This window comes from Piliocolobus tephrosceles, chromosome 7 (genome assembly GCF_002776525.5).
Source record: "Piliocolobus tephrosceles isolate RC106 chromosome 7, ASM277652v3, whole genome shotgun sequence".
NCBI classification, from domain to species: domain Eukaryota; kingdom Metazoa; phylum Chordata; class Mammalia; order Primates; family Cercopithecidae; genus Piliocolobus; species Piliocolobus tephrosceles.
In genome coordinates this window covers 143,113,958-143,134,900 of record NC_045440.1, presented here as the reverse complement: position 1 = coordinate 143,134,900, position 20,943 = coordinate 143,113,958, and the positions used below count along the sequence as shown (strand labels likewise).

The 20,943-nt window shown below is 52.3% G+C and overlaps 1 protein-coding gene across 1 annotated transcript in view; it reads left to right on the top strand.

Moving 5' to 3' along the window:
* The window catches only part of KCNK9 (potassium two pore domain channel subfamily K member 9), a 102,949-nt gene that overhangs the window by 65,521 nt on the left and 16,485 nt on the right, over window positions 1-20,943 (top strand). The window contains exon 2 of the mRNA XM_023228129.3: window positions 19,444-20,285. Coding sequence (XP_023083897.1) covers window positions 19,444-20,285 — 842 coding nt within the window. The remainder of the gene's footprint in view (window positions 1-19,443; window positions 20,286-20,943) is intronic.

The following is a 20,943-nucleotide window of genomic DNA, read 5'->3' as shown; positions in this document are numbered from 1 at the left end:
ATGTTTGAAACTCTTGCAATGCCCAGCCCAAATCCTGGCCACCATATTGGTTTCTGGTCTTTGTACGTGGAATGAACATAATTCCAGGGGCCAGAAACATTGTGCTTTCGGCTAAAACATAAATAAGGGTCCAACAGATTTCCTATTTAGCCCATTAAGGTGAAGACATGCCACATCTACTTGAAGCTTATGAGAAATTGAAAATGTTTATGAAGAATTTTTATCGGAAATATGATAGCATACACATTTTCTGATAAGTAGGAAAAAAGCAGGTTCCATAATTGCTTCTATATAGCCTCCTCTCAGCCATAGAGGAGAGGTACTCAGGAAAAGGACTAGCAGGAACTATAAGATGCTCCCAGACTGCCTCCTGCGTGGTGGGGTTTTTTTTTCCTGCTGCTTTAGATTTCTTTCAACTTTGTGATTCTCTTCAGTGAGCAAGTATTATTCCTATGATCCACAAAATACAAAATAGAAAAATCTAAAAAGTAGAAAATAAACAGAAGTGGCTGGGAGTCCAGGAGATAAATTAATCAGGATTTGCAGCAGCAGGCTTTTTCCATTTCTTTTTTGGTTTTGTGTTTAGGTCTCTGGCTCTCTGCAAGGTTAGGTGACTTGCCCAAGGTCAAACAGCTGAGACATGAGGTGGGCTCAGCAGGACCCGGGTCTTCCCTGTTATTACAGAGTAATTATGACCATAAAGTGTCCCTCCCGGAGATGCCAGCCTGCCTCCCACACTGGTGCTGCCCGGCACTGGCCTTGATGGGAATCAGCAGCGACAGCTGCAGAAGAGTGTCCACCCAGCAGCTGTCACCCTTGGCTTTTTTGGGAAGGGTATCAAGGGCGATGTGCTGACAGGGCATGGTTTTCTCCCAGCGGAGAGAGGGCCAAGAAGCTCGAATCTGTGGGGATTGGTCCCTGGGGACCTCCTGGGCTTCCTTCTGAACTGCAGGACCCCTGGGACTCCAACTTTCCCTCTCACAGGCCCAGAAATGTGTACCAAACCCCAGTGCATGATACAGCTGCCGCTCTCACAAGCCAGCTTGTTGTGTGATGTGGTGTCATCAGCCTGCTCTCAGGGCTGATTCAGTGGGTTAGGGTTAGGGCCAAGGCCTGGACTCTTCATTTTGACCAGCACCTGACAGAGTCCCATGAAGGGTCTGTAGCCATGCTTTGAGAAACCCTGGCCTGGGACAGAGGGAGAGTGGTTGGGAGGATCTAAAGTAAAGGGACATGGGATTTTGCAGAAAGACACATAGGGCCACCTGGGGCTGGCTTGGGAGAGAAGACAGTCACCACTGAGGCTGGCAGGGACCGGGCTGTGTGTGCTATGCATGGCGCCCACCTCGCAATGCTGTGGGAAAGATGCGGGGGCACCCTTCCCTTTGACTGATGAGAAAACAGAGGCTCGGAGAGGCTGAGCGAGCTGCTCTCAGGTGGGCCAGAGCTCCCCGAGTGTCCCTTTCATCCCATTTGAAAAAGGTTGGAGGGACCTTCATGGTATGCTGCCACCCCAGCTTTGCGCATAGACCCTCCTAGGAGGAATGGTGTTCTGGGGCACAGGTTTTGATCGGAAGAGCCATGGGGTCAAGGGAGGGGACTCAGCTTCCACTAACATCTATGGACAGCTTCCTACAGCTTGCTATTGTGATTTCATTTAATATCCACCACAGAGTTCTCAGGAAGATGGTCACCAGTGAGGGCTGAGTGTAAAGGCAGTGATGCCTATGTGCGTGGCACAGCTCATCAGAGTTCAGTGCTTTGCCAGCTGGCCCAGTGTGGCACCCTCACGGCTATAGCACATGGCAGGACAATCTGTGACAGGGGAAACTGAGTCCCCAGTGGAGACAGTGACCCGGCTGTAACCTGACCTTAGGTCTGGACTCTGAGTCCAGTGCTCCTCCCAGGTGGTCCGTCCAAGGCCAACTTCCCTGGGCCGGGCAGCCTCGGGCCAGCATCAGGTGGTCACAGACAAGCACTGTGCGGCTAGGCAGGGGCTGCCCCTGTAGCACCCGTGGAGCTGAGCCGCTCTGCGCTTTCTTCCTGGGGCAGAGGCCTTGGGCAGGGGTAGAGCAGAGTGCGTGGCCCTGAGAGCAGCCACTGTTCAGCTCTGTGGGATGGGGTAGCCCTCTCCCTCCAGCTCCCTGGGCCCAGGCTGTCTCCCAGCCCTGCACAAGCAGCTCCTGGACACCCAGCCACTAACAAGACAGATGCGGGGCTGCTCTCGTGCCCCGAGGTCCATTCCTCATCCTCAGACAGCTGGGCAGCCACTTGAATTAAAAGGGCTCCGTGGCTCTGGAGAGATGAATCGGGGCCAGCTCCTGTTTGTAAACGCATCCTCCTGCAGGGCTGGAGGTGCCTGGGCCGGTTCTCCACTTCTTCAGAGCCGGGTGGGCGGGCCCCCCTCCCCTTCTCTCTGGGTGCTGAGCCCGGGGCCAGGTTTCCCATTTACAGCCTGATGCTGGTCAGGGGGGTTCAGCCTGTGAGTCCCGGGTGAGTGGCTGCCTCGCTGTGCCTGTTTCTCCTCTGCCGACTGAGGACACCAAAGGCCTTCCCCAGAGCTGTTCTCCCCAAGCCCGGCGCCACCCTCATGATCGCTGTGCCCTCTGCTGACGAGGCAGCTGATTGAAAGCTGTCTTGGGCTCCCCTGAGCTGACGGCGATGCCTGAAATGTTAGCATCAAGTTGTCACTGTTATCATTTTTATCATCGTGGTCCTGACTCTCCAGCACCCACCACAGTGCCTGGCCCATGGTAGGTGCTCAGTCATGATCTGTTGAGTGAAGGACTGAGATAAGGTGCCCGTATGTGCCAGGCAATGGCAGACACCACTTCACCCACCCAGATGTGGGGGGGGGGGAGCTGCCCCCGCCACCCAGGAATGTCACCCTTGTTCCTGTGGAGGCAGGTGTACACCCTGGGAGAGTCTCAAGCCACAGGACGCTGGTGTCAGAGCCCTCAGCTGTGTCGTCTACTTTGACATTCCCACTTTCCTCTTGGAAGGCTGCTGTCCTCCTTCCGGCCCTGGTCCCCTCCGCTGGCCCTTTGAGGCAGGGCTAGGCTCCCCTCAGGGGACAGTGAGCAGTGCTGCTGTGTCATACGTAGAAAATCTGACTCTGCGCCAGCAACAAGGTGGCCTGGGTGACGGGTTTGGGATGGGGTTCTGGGTTTGCATCCACCTTTTGCCAAGTCACCAGGTGGCGGACACCCTGGCCTCCATTTTCTTGTTTATGATACAGGATAGTACCTGTTACTCTGTTTAGAACAGTGCCTGGCACCCTAACATTTGTTGTACACTCTGTGTGTTCATTTATCTATTTAACAATTTTTGATGAGGAGCTACTATGTACCAGGCAACGGAACTGTGCATGGCAGTAAAACAGGCTCTAGAATGTTCTCAGACAGGACTGCCTGCTCACCTTACCCTTCAGGGGTCCTCATGCAGCAGGGGAATGACCCAGACAGTGATCCATGAGAATGCACTGACGCTGGCTCTAGACACCTCGCACCACACCTGTGGAGGTGGCCGCTGATAACTCAGGCAACACCCTTTAGATGATGCCCCAGCAGCTCTTTGTAAAACACCCAAGGAGGGGCCTTGTCCCCTCACAGAGGCTCTCAGGGCAGGCCTTGGCTGATGGCTGTTGTCTTCCTCCTGCTCCCCTTCACCCAATGATTCCCCCTTCCCTGCACTTTCAATCAAGGGCGAATGATCTCAGGAGGAGGCACTGGTGCGAGCCTCCCATGTCCAGCTGTTTGGGGGATGGTTACTTACTAAATGCCAGGCCTGGCCCTGGGGACCTGGAGACAAACTGGGGTCCGAGCCATCCTCAATGCTCTGGGCAGGACAGTCCATCCCCGCAGGGCAGAGCTGGCCCTGCCCTCACGGAGAATCCAGGCAGCTTCCGTAAAAGGGCTCCTGAAGAGGTGAGCGGCTGGGGGCATCTCGGGATGTGCCGTCCTGCAGCGCCAGCACTGGCAGACCTGCGGATTGAAGGTAGTGGGGGCTTCAGGAAAGGTGGATCTGGAGGGCAGACAAGAGGCTAGGGAGGCCGTGGGGCACCACGGCCCATCCACAGGTGCATCTGTATGCCTGCCTTTCCCATGAGGGTTAGGTCAGGCCTCCCTGAGCCATATTCCCTCAAGCCTGTAACTGGAGCTGCTTGTCGGCTGCCCCCTTAGGTGGGCACATGATCTCTTCATCAGGGAATCACCTTCCCCATGACTGGCACTTACCTGGTCCCTGAAGCCGTTTAAACTTGAGACCCAACAGCCTAAGGAAACCAAGTGGTAGGGGCTCCTTGACTCAGCCCCATGAGTCCGCTGTGCTAAGCTCTCCCAGCCCTGGGTTGAGGGAAATGGGAGTGAACCAGCAGGTGAGGTGTGGCGTGGCAGGAGGACTGCTGGTATATATAAGGCCTGTGTGTGGCAGGCACAAGTGCCCTGGGGCAGAGAGCAGAAGAAATGAAGCGGATGCCTGTGACAAGCTCGATGCCAGTAGTTACAGGGCTTCTAGGGAACCAAAGGGCAGGTTCAAAGGCTGCAGGCTCCAGGGAGAGGCCCCTGCCTTTAGGGAGGCCCTGCCCCTTGGTTTGTGTGTGTCGTCGTCTTCACGCTCACAGCAGGCCTTGGGGTGGTGTTGGTTGTCTGGGATGGGAGACCAGGACACAAGGTACTGAGGCTGCACAGACCGAGAGCAGCTGGGCTGAGCTGGTGAGCCTCGCAGCCTGGGTTTTTCCACTCTGCTCTGCAGACTTGGAGACACCTCAGGTTGCTGTTATGTAAGGGAGGGCCTGGGAGAGCCGGGGCTCTGGGCTGCGTATGTACGTGTCACTGAGTGTGCCTGTTGAGTGCGTACATGTGTCTGCGTGTGTGTGTGCCTGCAGCATTTTTGGAAGGAGGTCAGCACAGTAGTTGTGCAGCAATCCAAGATTGCCACCTATTAGTCGTGTGTCCTCGGGCAAGGGACTTGGCTGAAATCATTTAATCCTTACAGCTCCAGGAGGTCCTGATTGTCATTGTTTGGCCAACTAGGAGACTGAGTGACTACGTGCCAGGCAGCTTTCTAGGCCTTTTACAAGTGTTCTCATTTATTGCATGTTTACTATAATTAGGTAAGGGGTGAGGAAGGCTTTCAAGTCTTCAGGTTAATATTACTTCTCTTCCACCCCAGCCAAATGCCTCAGGCCAGATGTGTGTGTGAGCATGTCATATGTATTTATATTCCTGTATGTGAGTGTCTGTGCATGTCTGTGTCTCTGTATACATGTGTGTCTGTTTATATGAGTGCCTCTGTGTATGTACCTGTCTGCATAGCTGTGTCTCTGCATGTGTCCGCATGTGCACATGGCCTGTCAGTGTCACACGGCAGGCTGCACCCTGCCAGATCGCCCCCCTGCTACTCGTGTCCCTGAGCCCTAGTTTTCTCACCTGTTTCATGGACATGACTGCACCAAACTGAGAGGTTCTTCTCGCATTTCGTTGAACAATAAGCGGGGTGGGCCTGTCTGTACGTCTTTGCTCTCCAAGTTCAACTTCTGTGCTGGTACAGAATCATCGTAAGTACATGTTATGAGCTAGGTGCATAGCAGATGTACCCCCAAATGCCACTGGCTTCATGCATCACGAGTCACTTCTTCTCTTGCATTACAGCCACTGTTTCTCAGCAGGGGCTCTGCTCCAGGTGGTCACTCAGAACCCAGGCTCCTAACAGCTGGAGGCGCCATCCCACCTTAGGTTCTGAGGCTTCTGTGTTTAGGGAGGGAGCAGGGGGAATGGGAGCAGGGAGAAAGAAGCAGAGACAGGGAGGGTCAGAGAGAAAATCAGGTTTTAGTGGGCCAGGCCTGGAACCCTGCTGGCCAGCACTGAGTCACATGGCCATGTCTACTTGCAAGGGACTCTGGCCCAGCTGTGTGCCCAGGAAGAGGTCACATATGTGGGTGGACACTGACGGTCTCTGCTAGAACCCACCTGCTTCTGTTGCTTCCTGACAAAATGAGCATCCTTCTACGCGGGAGGCCCTGGTGGAAGCCAGTTCGCTGCCATCAGACTCCAGCGTGGGCTGACTCTGTTGTCAGCGTGCACTGAGTTCAGTGTTAACAGTGAAAACATGCTAGGAACAAGGCCTGGGGCACCCCCAGATCTTACCTGCTCCTGCTTTTTTGAGGCCATTTTTTTTTTGCATGATGTGGGGTCTGTGGTGACTCGTGTCAATGAGACACTTGCTAGAAATGCAGAGGCCCCACCCCCTACTTCCCATACAGAATGGACATGGCAGCAAATCCCAGGTGATCCCGTTATTAGGAAGCAATGCTTTAGAAGTCACACTTGCAACACGTCTTACCTTCATGTCCACTGTCAGACCTCCCAGGAGGCATCGGGTTTTAGGGTTCTCACCTGGTCTGATTTGACCGGAACTTACAGCTCCCAGTAACTCGGCATTCAAAGCTCTTGTTCTTTTGACCTGTAGATCCTTCCAGGGTGAACTCTGCCTGTTCCCTCTCAGACCCTGCAATAAGGTGAATTAGCCCTAAATGAGAATCCAGCAGAAACAAAGCAGGAATTAAAGTTTGATTTGATTTCACTTCTTTAAAACAAAATGTATCAATTATTACTTACAGATGTTATTAGGGCCTAGCTTGATTTTCAGTTCTTCTATCACAGACTTTTCAAAAGCCACATTTTATATATTTTTTTCCCTCTGTACTTTGTTTTTTAAATTTAGGCTTGTTTCCCCACATTTTCTTGTAGTATTTCTAAATTTTTTTGGAGTGGGAGAGGAATTATTTAGTGGTGGGAAGAAAGAGTAGAACGGAAGGGAGTGAGGAGAATTTTGCTGGAAAGGGATGGAGGTGGCCAGCAGGAAAATGCAGGTTTCTCTCGCGTGCCTGACCAGGTGTGGGCACCCGGCCTGCAGCCAGGGCCAGGCTCTGAGTGCAGAGGCTGAAGATCGCATCAGGCTGGCTTGGGGGCTTCCAAAAGCAACATGCTTTGCGCAGGGCTTGGAGGAGTTTTCCTACCCGTGCCACAGAAAGAATACCACTGACCCTGCAAAGGGTATCCCCTTCCCCAGAACCAGTGGGTTGAGGAAGGGGAGAAATATTTTAGCGCAGTCCCTGGCTCAGCACCAGCCTGCAATATCTGGTGGTCGTTATTGTTACCATTATTTATCTTTTGTCAATGCTAAAAGGCCATTGATGGATGCCAGCTTCTAAGATTCATCACATGACATCTCATCTATGAGAAAGATAGATTAGCGACTTTTCCCAGACGATTCCTGGATTCCGGACGCAGTCACCGGAAATCGTGGGCGGCCGACCCGCACCCACGGCCGTGTCCCTGCAGTCGCCCAAGCGACCGCCAGAGGGCGCCGTTGCCTCTCAGGTGGCTGGCGCTGCGCAGGGCGCCTCTTGCAGGGAGCTGAGCCCCAGGGGCAGAGGCTCTCTGTCCTTGTGGCCCCTTCGGCTCTTTCCTGGCAACACTTTTTAGGAGCCTCTTTCAAAAGCTGACTTGCTTGTGGGGTGGATGACCTCCAGCCTCTTGCAAGAGTGTGATTGCAGGCTTCTGTGCTTCCCAGCCTTCGATATTTTGGGGGACTGAGAAGGGGTGTGCCTGGACCCCAGCCTTCTCCACCCACCCTGCTGTCGGCGTCCTGCTCAGGACACACGATGTGCAGTGCGCTTGTGCGGCTCTTTCATAGGGGAAGGCCTTCTAGGCACCTGTCTTCCCCACTGTGGCCCTGGGCAGGCCCAAGGCCCCCGACCTGAGAAGTTCACCTACACCCTCTCTGAGCTGCCACCCCAAAGCCACTCCACGGGCCTTCCATTGGCAGATATGGTGCAGGTGCAGGCTCGAGCCTGTGTCTGCAGCCTGTGCCTGGAGGCTGGAGTGGGTGGAAGGGTAGGTGGCTAAGTGGGACCAGCGAGCCTGGAGCCTTGGGTGGTGCTGCTGTTTGGTTCTAGGATTGGGGGCTGGCCCAAGCCTGCATCCTCCGAGAGAGGCAGGCCCCGGGGAGGGGCGGTGGCGGCAGCGCCCAGGATTCTACACAGTGTTTCCAGGCCCATAGCAAGCCCCTGCGAGCAGACCCTTTCTTTCCAGCACCCACAAAGCCTCGCCGCCACCACTTCCTTATCCTCTGAGACTCAGCTTAAGAGTTTTAAAGCTTAGAAGCATTAAAAATAATGCTTTTTCAAAATTGAGGTAAAATTCATGTAGCAAAATCCCCCTTTCAAAGAGTATAGTTCAGTGTACAATTCAGTGCAGTGTTGTACAACCACTGGAACTGAGTTCCAAGCCATTTTCATTACCCCCAAAAGAAACCCCTTACCCTTTTGCGGCCCCTCCCTACCACACCACCTCCCCCTGCAACCCCTAGGCAACCACTAAACTGCTTTCTGTCCCCATAGGTGTCCCTGTTCTGGTGTTTGTGGACTCCTACAATACTTGTTCTTTCATGACTGGCTTCCGTCACTCAAGGTTATGGACTGAACTGTGTCCCCCCGAAATTCACACATTGAAGCCCTAACTTCCAAAGTGACTGTATTTGGAGATGGGGCGGCCTTCAGGAGAGGTAATTGAGGTTAAATGGGGTCATAGGAGTGAAGCCCTAATCCAGCAGGTTTAGGGTTCCTAAGAAGAGGAAGGGATACGGGGACACTGTCTCTCTGTGCACCACCTGGGGACACAGCCCGGGAGAGCCCCCACCAGAAACCTCATCTGCCTCCCTGTCATTGTGGAGTTCTAGCCTCCAGCACTGTGGAGAAGTCAGTGTCCCTTGCTGAAGCTGCCCACTGCTGTGGTATAATATTTTCTTATGGCAGCCCAGCCCGAGCTGACTAAGGTTCCTCTCATCTCTCTCCGTCATACACATGGACCACATTTGTTTAGGTGTCCAGCCACCGACGGGCGTTTGGACTATTGTGAAGCTAGGCTGTGAACACGTGGGTACAAGTATTTGTTTAGGTTTTAGTGACACACCTAGGTGTGAAGTTGCTAAAAGTGCTTTAAGAACGGATTTCTTTGGTGCTTGGGTATGAACCAGGAATGGAGAGCATCTCGGGGTGCACCGTGCAGGCCTTCCTCCCCTCCCCAGGGGTGCCCCCGCCATGCACCTAGGCCCCAGCCAGCAGAGGGTGTCTCCTGATGCCACCTGGTGAGGTCGCTGTGGGGACTAAAGGAGAAGCACATGTAACTATGATAGCTGATGTGTACCGAGGCTCAGCCTCCCAATCCATAGAATGGGGATGAAGACTCTTCATTTAATCTCGGCTGTGTCCTCATAATGAGAAGGGACAGGGGCCCACGGGAGGTGAAGTCGCAGAGCTGGAAAGTGGCCGACTACAGTCGGAGCCAGGCTGGCCGAGGCCGCTATGGGAGGTGCTGGATCAGTGATAACCATGGGTCAACCAGGGACGAGATGTCCATCCAGTGCAACCCTGGGCCAGGCACCAGGGCTCCCTCAGGCTGGCCTTCCTCACGAAGGGGCCCTAGGGCTCTCCCAAGGGGGCCTCAGCCAAGGCCCTATATGGAGCAGAGGAGGAGAAAGGCCTTCATGAATGTTGTTGGAAATTTGTGCTTTGCAAGCTCATGTTTTAGAAATATATTTTATATATTTAGTCCATTTCCCCCCTTAAGGCATCAAATGAAGGGAAACCAAAAGGGAACTGAAGTTCTTTTTGAGATTTAATAATAAATCATATGAGGAAATTGCTTTCATTAAATAAAACACCAAATCTGCCAGATTTTCCTTCAGGAACACAGGGTGCCAAGCCTGAGAATAAGCCAGTTGCCAGGGCTCTGAGGGCAGCTCAGGGCTGGGGCCTTGAAATCCTGGGGCATGGGTGGATGTGGAAGATGAGGGGGTCATGCCCTGCCTGAACGGCATGAGCAAGGGTCTCAGTGCTCCCATCTGTGGGAGGGGCCGGGGCCTGGGCTCACGTTCTCCATGGTGATTGTGGGAAGGGGCCTTAGATTACCCGGAATGACCATGTTTGCCAGGGTGGGGGCTCCTCGCCTTTCTGTGCAGGGCAGGGCTGACCTCAGCCCAGTGCGGGAGGTGCTTCTATGTCACCTTTATTTGTGCATCTGTGAAATGGAGCCAATTGATGGTTCTTGTTCCAGGCAGCCTCGCCACGAGGGAGGGAAGTCAAAGAAAACGGGGAGCCGTGAGTTCTGTGGGTCTTACCCCAACTCGCCTCACTCTCCTGCTGCCCTCCTCCCCCACAGCCCCAGGTCTCTTCTGTTCTCGCTCTTCCTTATTCACCATTTCTGGAGCATGTGTGGCCTCCGTTTGAGACAGATGGTCTGTTTCATCTTATTTTGTTTGGCCTGTGCCATGTTTTCAAATGTTTAATTGGACACTAATTAGATACCACATTTAAAAAATCCATATTTTCAGCTTCTCTCTAAAACTCAGCATTGAGTCACCCTGGCCCACCATCCTGGGGCCAGGATGGGAGCGGCTGTTCTTTGAGAGGCCCTGGCCTGCCAGCTGGCCATTGCCTGCTCAGCCCTGTCACCTTCCAGCCCCTCTCCCCAGGACATATATATCAGCGGTAGCTTCCAAGAGAAACTTGGAAGCAAGAGACACAGGGGAGTGTGAATTGCAAAGTGCTTTGTTGAAAAAAACTGTTGTGGGTTATTTGTAGTCTTGCTAGGGTATTAGGATGTGTACTCCGGGTTGGGTGTTAATCACCTACAGTGAAACCCTGGCTAAAGCCAACCCTGACTAAAGCCAGGGGAGACAGAATGAACTGCCTGTGAGCTGGGCTGACTCCAGGTAGGACAGGTTTAGATGCAGCGTGAACATCCCTATACCGCTTCCCATCTCTGAGATCGGGGACGGGATGTTATCTTCTGAGGCTGAGTTCATCCTCCTGATAGTGAAATGACTGCAGGAGCTCCGGACCTCACCCTCCCATCTGGCAGGAAAAAGCAGAAGCCTTTGAGTCACCCATCAAGCCCCAAACCCTGAGGCTTTTGCTGAAATCATCAGAGTGCCTGCAAACTACCATTCCCTTCTTGGACTGAACAGGAGACCAAGCCTGTGTGTAGTGCCCAGTAGAGATTGGGGCTGTGTTATGTTGCAAGAGCCCTTGACACACCCGCACTGATATCCCTCATCCATGAAAGAACGAGTTGGGAAAAGCGTTGTCGAGTGGATGTGCCGTGCCACTGGAGGAGGCTGCTTCACTCCATATTGCCTTTGCCAGAAGGGAAGGTTAAGGCTTAGAGGATCTGAGGTGTCTTGCCCAAGGTCATGGTTAGCAGGTAGGAGATGGAGCCAGACCCAGACTTTGGGACCCATTGATTCCTGCCTACCCTACACGTGACCCATGCATCACTTTGCTTTTGGTGTTTGCAGATGCCTGGGTTTAAATCATGCCGAGCTCATTGGGGGGCCCGAGCAGGGCCGATGCTCGTGGGAGGATGAGTGGGATGCTTGCTGCAGACTTCTGTGGGAGCCAGCCGGGAAGCCCAAGGGCAGCTCACCTCTCCAGCCTGCTCCTCCTCCAACCCACCCTGAGTCATTCTTTAATGGAATTTGTGGCTGTTTTAATTCCTACCAGCACAAACCTTTGCATGTCCTTTATATTTTATTCTCTTTCAGCGGGAAGTTTCTCAGTGCCTAAATGCTTGTATGGCCATCTCCTTCCAGTGCTGGGCAGTCTGTCCCGGGGAGCTATGGGCTGGGGGAGACAGGACAGCCACTCCAGCTCCTGGAACAGTCAGGCTCCCTGGGAGACTGGGGTTGCAGTGACAGAAGAGAAAGAGGCCCAGGGAGGGATGTGACCATCCACAGTCCCTATGAGGGCACGTTCAGGGCTCAAACCTGGGCCGGCCTGACACCAGAAGCTAAGCTCCTGCACTCCACCCCACTGTGGTGGGAATTCAAAGCTCAGCTTGATGGGTTCTGGTGAAGGGATGAGGTAAGTGGGGTAATGGCCTGGGCATTCCCAAGTGGAAAGAATAGGGGTAGTAATGCTGCAGAGGCAGGAAGGTAAAGGCCCTGCTCTACCTACCTCTCTGCTGAATAAGCTCCACAGTGGAGGGCAGGGGTTTTACCCTTTAACTCTGTGAAAGTCTCTCATGGTCAGGTGTGGATGTACCTAGATTGCCGGGGGGGACACGGGGAGCCACAGACAGCTCGTGAGCGCTGGAGTGCAGGAGCGAGGCTGGTCTGCAGTCCACTTGGCCCAGGCTGCCCTATTTGCCTTTCTCCAGTGGAGACAGCCCACTGGATACTTTGAGTATCTAATTAAAATATGGAGCTCAGAATAGGTACCTCTTCTGGTCTATTCTACATGTATATAGTATGCATCTTGCGGTACTATATCCCATGTGCTTATAGTGTCTTTAAGTGAAATGTTGTTCAGAACAGGAGAAGCTGGGAAGCTTCTGGTAGCTGGTGGCTGCCACGGCTTCTGGGAAATCTCGCAGAGCCAGTGGGGAGTGACAGGCATCTTAAAGTGAGTGCTGCCTTCCAGCCACAGCTGGTGATTTGGGGAGCTCCAGACCCAGTAGAAATGATTAGTTTTATTATCCTTCTCCTCTGCCTGTCTCCTCTCTGGGAAGATGGAGCCTATTCATTTTTTTCTTTTTTCTGTTTTGTTAGCTGCAGCAGAGAGATGAAGGCTGCTTCTCTGCATAAGCCTCTCCCAGGACAGATCAAAGAGACCCACTAAGTATATTAAAGAGGCCATGAAAATCAGGCTGGGTGATGCCGTGTCTTGGGCAAAGCTGCCCCAAGCCACCTTGGGCCCTGGGCTTAGGGATTGGCTGGGACTTCCAGGCAGGCCTGGGAAGATGGAAGTCGATTGCACAGCAAGGTGTCTGGGGACACCACGTGCTGCCTTCTCCTCCATGCTGGGCCCTGGGATCTGCACAGCTGAGTCAGTGGGCTCTGCTCTCCTCGGGAGCTCATGGTCTGGCCTAAGGTGGCCCAGGCTGTGACTCCCCAGCAGGGCCAGTCAGTGTTTGGATAGGTGAGGAGTGCAGCCTGTGGGTGCTGTCCTGGGAGCCGCCACGCTTCCACCAGGGTCCGGGGCTGGAAGAGGCACCTAGTAACCAGCTGAGAAGGCCCTGTGGAAGCAGGCAGGCTGTCAGTCCCCTTGGGCCCAGACGTCGTTGGCTGTGGATCCATATGGGCACTTGGGGGCTGGAAGGCCTGACCCCCAGGACTGCACACCAGCCTGAGGTGAGACTCAGTTCAGAGGCTGCAGGGCCCGGCTCTCGGTGAGGGGCCTATGAATTTGGTGAATTCTGGATGGGGCCCGGTGAGGGGCTGATTCTCATTCCTCGCTGATGCACGTCCTCTGCCCCGTTTCACAGATGAGGGGTCCTTCCAGAGTGCTCAGGAGTCATAGTGCACAGTGCAGAGTCAGCTTTTCTAAGTGGGCTTTGTCATTTTTACAATGACTGTCCCCTTTCCAGATCTGTCGGGCAGGAACCCCATCACCAGCCTGCCCTGTGGAGTTGGGCATCACCGGCCCCCGGGTCTGTGGAGGTGGGCTGGGTGAACTGGAGGTTCTCTTTCAGTACTGGCTTCACTTAGCAGGTGACCTGGGATGCTCCAGACCCCTGGGTGGGGCGCCACTCGAGGAGTTGGTTCCATGTGCTGGGATGTGGGGCTGGGCTGAGCTGGGGGTCTTCCTGAATCTCCTTCACTACTCACATCTACCCACCCTGCCTTGTCCTGGGCACTGCCACCTGTCAGCAAAGCTGAGCAGGCCGTGCAAGGGCAGGTGGGTGGGCAGAGCAGGACCCTGGAGCCTGAAGCGGGGGCCAGCTGGGCTGAGGAAGCTGGGACAGGCACTCGACCGGAACCGACTGTAAACCCCTACAGGGTCCCTGAACTGTGCCGGCATCCCGGAATCTCGGGAAGGATGGCGTCAGGGATGCCGCTGCTGCGTGAGCAGTGCTGGAGGCCGGATTTCGGGCTGTCAGTGCTGTCTCTGTCACCAGCGCCACTGTGGTTAACCTCACACCCAGAAGCCTGACTCCTGGCCATCCGGACTAGTACCAGGTCCCAAAGGCGGGCATGTCTCTAACTCTGCATCCCCTTAGACATCAGCAAAACAGGCGGTGAAGCTCTGGAGATGAGCAGTGTGGGCCGGCTGTGTCCCTTGTGTGCAGGGGCTTTGTACCCTGTGTGTGGCCTTTGCATTCCTCAGTTGGTGCGACTCTGGCTTGGAGCTCTGGCTTAGGGCCCTGCTGTTGGCTGGGTGCCTGTAGGGGGTGCCAGGCATTGGGTTGGGTAAGGATGATGTGGTCTCTTGCAGGGCAGCTGTGAGTTGATCCAATCTCCCTCCTGCAGCCTCGTCTTCCACATCTGTAAAGTGGTTCGAGTGACTGAGGCTGCTGGGCTGGACCTCGCACACAGGCTGCGGCGCCCCTCTGGGAGTCCTGGTTTCATTGTCTCTACCTTCGGTGCTGTATGTGTGCCTCCTGAATTTTGTGCACATCCATTTCAGAAGTCTCATTGCCAAAGGGACGAGTGATCCCTTTATGACGAGGGAAGGGTGGCCAGCGGTAGGTGGGACTTCTGAGATTCTGCCACCTCTGTGGTCCTCAGATGGAGAAGGTCACCCCTTGTAGTGCCTGGTGGGTGTGTGGTATTATAGGAGCCTGGAGTCCTAGAGGGAAAATGCACATGGGCATGTGTGGTTCCTGAACTCACAGGTGAGGTGGGAGGTGACCAGGAACAGAGCCCAGGGGTCACTTGTGGCCTTTCCACATCCATGCCCCAGCCTCTATCTGCACCTGCTCGTGTTGGGTACAGGCTGGCTGGAGCCCCTTGGGAGATTTGCAGGCATCCCCTGTGCCAAGAGCAGGTCCCAGGGCACAGTCAAGTCTCTAGAGTTGTCTGAATGGGTAACATATGAGTTGATGAATGAATACGTCTTCTGACCCCTGGGCGGTGGGTATTGGGATATGTTCAGATGCAGATGTTCATTCTGGGTAGTGTTAGTGCCACAGTTTGAACCTACTGAGTCCCTTGTTCCTTCTGCCAAGACTTGAGTTGTCACACAGGTGCTGGGGGAATGTATTAGATTTGTACCTCATTCTCCTCTTAGGAAGAGCTTAGAGGCCATCTTCTGTGTCATGTATCCAGCATACACGCATTTTCTATGTTCTTTATTGTATCTTCTACATATAACCTGTAGACATGCTGTGTGCTACTAAAACGTACATGTGTGCAGTCTGCAGCATATACATAGGTGTGGCACATACACAGCCTGTGTCATGTGTGTTCTATAGGCACACACACTGCATAGACAATATTTGCTGGTGAATATGGGTGTGCTGTAGTTATATGAGCCTCTTGGTCTAATGTATCTGTATATACTGTCACATGTGCTGTTATTCTACACATTACGTTCCAAGTATACACTGTGGGTGTTCTGTATGAAGTCTTCCGGGATGCCGTGTATGTGTGTTCTATACAGGTATTTGGGAACATCTGACATGTGGACTTAATATTTGCAGACCTGTTTGTACACAGTACCTGGAGTGTTCTATCATAAGCAGATGCGTTAAACAGACCCAGGGGAAGTCTCTGCAGGAAATACAGCTCTCACACTGAATGATTAATAAATGGGCTATTGATAAATTCTTCTTGAACACATAGGCAGGGATGGGGGGCAGCAATGAGGGGTATGTGGAACACCAGTGGAGAGCTATTAACGCACCAAGTGCGCAGTTCCTGGAACTCGTAGAGAGTAGCTGCCGTGAGCCTGCTGGCAGATGCAGCTAATTGCCGAAATCCTCTTCTTCCTTTCCTCTGATCTACTGGGGCTGTCCATTGGATGGACCCAACTGGAAACCAGAGGGCAAAGGGACACTTGCTGTAGCTCCCAAGGTAGAGAGCAGGCTGTGGCTGGGAACACCTGAACAGGACAGGGGAGGATACCCTGCACCGCCTTTTTCCTGGAAGGCCTTGGGAGTTCTGAAACTTGTCTCTCACTTTAGAGGGAATGGTTCTATTCCCCAGACCACTGGGCCCCCAGGAAATGTGTTAATGTGGAAGACTCCAGAACCTCAGTGCTGTTACCTCCTGTACTCTCTCATGCATGTATCTTACCAAGGGATGTCATCATGCAGTGGACGAGTGAGAAACACTGTGGTGTGTCAATGATCAAGATTTTCATGCTCCTCTAGTAAGACAGCAGGAGAATTGACATAAGCTTGAGACAGGACATACCAGTGTACTGCTGTCCAAGCCCTGTCAAGGCAAACTGCTTCTTATTTTTACTAGCAGGAACAGAAGTCAGGGTGGGGGACTGTAGCACCTGGTATGCAGTTTTTGACCCAGAAAATGCTGTGTTGACTTCTTCTAGTAAATATATCACATACAGAACATTACCACTTATTAAGTTTCCAACAACCTTCTGTTATTTTCCAGCACTCCAGCTGGCTTTTTTTGTATCAGCTCTATGGGTGAGCTATATGGAGGTAGAGTAGGATTCCCACCCCTGCAATCTTTTATATTTACCCTACTTGTTTGCCAAGATGTGCCTTCTTTCCTGAAGACCTAAGTTTCCATCTGGTGTCCTTCTCCCCAGACAGACCAGCCTTCAGTAATCTTGTTGTACAGATATGCTGGTACTGAACTCTCTTGGTTTTGCTTAATTTGAAAATGTCTTTGTTCTGCCTTTCTTGAAGGATAATTTCTCTGGATGTGGAATTCCCAGTGAGCAGTCTTAGTTCTTTACAGCTGTGCTTCTACTGCTTCCTGGCCTCTGTTGCTTGTGTTTAGAAGTAAGACAATATTATGTTGCTGTTCCCCTGTATGTGGTGTAATTGTTTTTCTCTGGCTGCTTTCATTATTTTCTGACTTTAAGCAGCTCGACTCTGGCGTGTGGTTTTCTTTGTATTTGTCCTGCTTGGGGTTCACTGAGCTTCCTGAATCTATAAGTTTGTGTCTTTCATCAAGTTTAGCTTTTTTTGAGATGAAGTCTTGCTCTGTCACCCATGTTGGAGTGCAGTGGTGCAGTCATGGCTCATTGCAACCTCCGTCTCCTGGGTTCAAGTGATTCTCCTTCCTCAGCCTCCTGTGTAGCTGGGACTACAGGTACATGCCACCACACCTGGCTAATTTTTGTATTTTTAGTAGAGATGGGGTTTTACCGTGTTGGCCAGGCTGGTCTCAAACTCCTGGCCTCAAGTGATCACCCTGCCTTGGCCTCCCAAAGTGCTGGGATTACAGGTGTAAAGCACTGTGCCTGGCCTAAATTTGGCTACTTTTGGCCAATATTTCTTCTTTTTCTTGTCTCATTCTCTTTCCTTCTGGGACACCTTTTGCTATTGCCCTACAGCTCCTCCAAGGCTTTATTTGCAATTTTTTTTTTTTTTTTTTTTGTTTTTTTTTTTGAGACGGAGTCTCGCTCTGTCGCCCAGGCTGGAGTGCAGTGGTGTGATCTCAGCTCACTGCAAGCTCCGCCTCCCGGGTTTACGCCATTCTCCTGCCTCAGCTTCCCGAGTAGCTGGGACTACAGGCACCCGCCACCTCGCCCGGCTAGTTTTTGTGTATTTTTTAGTAGAGACGGGGTTTCACCCTGTTAGCCAGGATGGTCTCGATCTCCTGATCTCGTGATCTGCCTGTCTCGGCCTCCCAAAGTGCTGGGATTACAGGCTTGAGCCACCGCGCCCGGCCTTATTTGCAATTTTTATTCCTCTCTGCTTTTCAGATTGGATAATTTCAATTGATATATGTATCTTTTTTTCAGCTTTTCTCTTTCCCCACCCTGTCCTTTCTGGCCTAACTTTGTCACATCATCTCTTCTTCCGTAAGGACTAAGGGGTGTCAGAGCTCAGTGCTAGCTGGGATTGAGGGCCAGAGAGGATGGGGAGAAGGCCTTCTGGAGGCAAATATGTGATGTTATTTCTCAAGTGAGAGTTTGGCCCAAGGGGTAGGTAGGTCATGGCAGATATTCGCACCACCAGAGACAGGCAGACTGAGCCACAGGCAATGAAGCCCTGATGGAGAAACATGAGCTAGAGCAGTCAGAGGCAGCTTCCTGCAAGAGGCAGTGGTAGAGGATCCTGGGGTCTGGTAGATGCCTACTGTGTATCAGACTCTGGGCTAGGAGCTGTCTGATCTCGGCAGATCCATACAATGCCACCTATCCCATGTAACAGATAAAGACGCATGGGTTTGGAAAAGCTTATGGAACCCAAGGTAAAGAAGCAAGCTAAGTGACCATGAACATGTGACAGGGTTACGTCAGGGAAATCTGTCTTGATGGGCAGGATTATAGATATTGGAAGACCAGGTACATCCTTCAAAATTTCAGTCCAAATATTGTCCATGATCCAGGTTTTTATTCTGGGTAGTGTTAGTGCCACAGTTTGAACCTACTGAGTCCCTTGTTCCTTCTGCCATATTGGGAAGAGCCCATCCTGGTTCTGACATTGTCACTGACCAGCTGGGTGACCCTGCAGCTGACTTCACCTATTCAACATCATTGCATTCATTTTGAATGTGAGGAAATAAAGACTTCACTTGGATTCCCTGCAGCAGCCACGCAATGAAGTTGCATCAATAATTTCAAAAGTACTTACACACACAAAGTCTTTAAGGGTTGTCTCCTCATTTCTATCCAGGCTCCATTCATAGAGTGGTGCAAATTTATTCATTCCTTTATTAAATATTTTACTTTCTAGGTATGGGGGAATACAGTAGCGAACAAAACATTTTAAAAATATGCCTTTGTGGCATTTATGTCTCACTCTGCAATCGCCTCTCTTGATTCAAAGTCTCTGCTTTTGAGCCTCATTCTTGGCAGTTGAAAACTCTGGGCTGAAATCCCAACTCTGAAGAAATCAAGCTACCCTGCTATTAAGTAACTAACTCAGTTTTCTTGTCAGTGAGGTTGGACTCATGATGGTTGTTTAGAGGCTAGAATGAGGTGATGTGTGTAAGAGGATTTAGCACTGTGCCTGGTCCGTGGCAGGTATCATTCTTTGAAAATCTACTCTTCATGCCAATCCATAGTGGACTTAGAGAGGTTTCTCCCTTGGGCTTGGTGCTTTTGGAGTTCTCTTAGTAGTGAATCTGCTTTTATCTTTTTAAAGCCTTTGCGTTGCTCCAAGATGGCATTGGAATGCCCCTCCATCCCCTCTCAGTGGCCTATCACAAGTGACATTGATTCTTCCTTGTTTTTCTCTTCCCTTCCATCCCAGGTTGTAACATCCCAAATCCCCTCCCTACTGAAATGTTCCTACCCTCACTGCCATCCCCCAACCTCATGTGACTTCTAAGAAACTGGCTCTCCTTTGTTCTCCTCCCTCCAAGTATCCTGCAGAGGAAATTTCCCCAGTTCCAGCCCAACAGAAGCATACCAGGTCCCCCTGCATTGCACTGCACCAAGTTGACCCCCGCTTCCCCCAACCTCTAGACCCCTCCTCACTTGCTCTCCCTGTTCTTCTCGTCCCCTCCCCACAGGTTATGGGCACGCTGCACCTGGCACCGATGCGGGCAAGGCCTTCTGCATGTTCTACGCCGTGCTGGGCATTCCGCTGACGCTGGTCATGTTCCAGAGCCTGGGCGAGCGCATGAACACCTTCGTGCGCTACCTGCTGAAGCGCATCAAGAAGTGCTGTGGCATGCGCAACACTGACGTGTCCATGGAGAACATGGTGACTGTGGGCTTCTTCTCCTGCATGGGGACGCTGTGCATCGGGGCGGCTGCCTTCTCCCAGTGCGAGGAGTGGAGCTTCTTCCACGCCTACTACTACTGCTTCATCACGTTGACTACCATTGGGTTCGGGGACTACGTGGCCCTGCAGACCAAGGGCGCCCTGCAGAAGAAGCCACTCTATGTGGCCTTTAGCTTTATGTATATCCTGGTGGGGCTGACGGTCATCGGGGCCTTCCTCAACCTGGTGGTCCTCAGGTTCTTGACCATGAACAGTGAGGATGAGCGGCGGGATGCCGAAGAGAGGGCATCCCTCGCCGGAAACCGCAACAGCATGGTCATTCACATCCCTGAGGAGCCACGTCCCAGCCGGCCCAGGTACAAGGCGGACGTCGCGGACCTGCAGTCTGTGTGCTCCTGCACCTGCTACCGCTCGCAGGACTATGGCGGCCGCTCAGCGGCTCCTCAGAACTCCTTCAGCGCCAAGCTTGCCCCCCACTACTTCCACTCCATCTCTTACAAGATCGAGGAGATCTCACCAAGCACATTAAAAAACAGCCTCTTCCCATCTCCTATTAGCTCCATCTCTCCTGGGTTACACAGCTTTACCGACCACCAGAGGCTGATGAAACGCCGGAAGTCCGTTTAGGTGTGGGGAGGGAAATGGGACAGAAAAGTCATTTGTCATAGTTGGTGTTAATTTCCATTGGTCCAACTCGTCTTTTCTTATTTATTTATTATTATTGTCATCATTATTTCTTTCTCTCCTTCCTCCTTTCTTGGTCTCTTGGTCTCATTTTCCCCCACCTTTCCAGCCAGACAGAGCAGGCCAAAGGGAAATACAGGCCCATCCTCCTCTGAAACTCACATCTGAGCATGAAGCATGGATCTCCTCCTTCCTTCCCAGCAGACTATGCCTTACATTTCTCACCCCACCCGCCCCATCTCTGCAGTGGTTTTCCCGGGACAGATGTGAGACCAAGACCACGGAGAGAGCTGAGAGGATACCCACCCCAAAGCTGCACACCACGCTCAGAGCCTTCAATCGCCCACCCTTAGTGGTGTCTCTGACCTAACTCCTTTCTCTTTTCCTCCCTAAGGACTGAGTGGCTGTGTGCGTGTGTTGTGTGTGCTTCTGTGTGCACATGTGTCGTGACAAAACAGGAAGTATTAGGTATTCCTTTTTCTTTCCCATCATACATCATAGCCTGCTTTTGGCTGCTTCCAAACAAAAACGGAAAGACAAAACCCACAAGGTTTTAGATTTATCATCTTTTGCCAAATCAAGCATGTTTCATGAGCAGTCC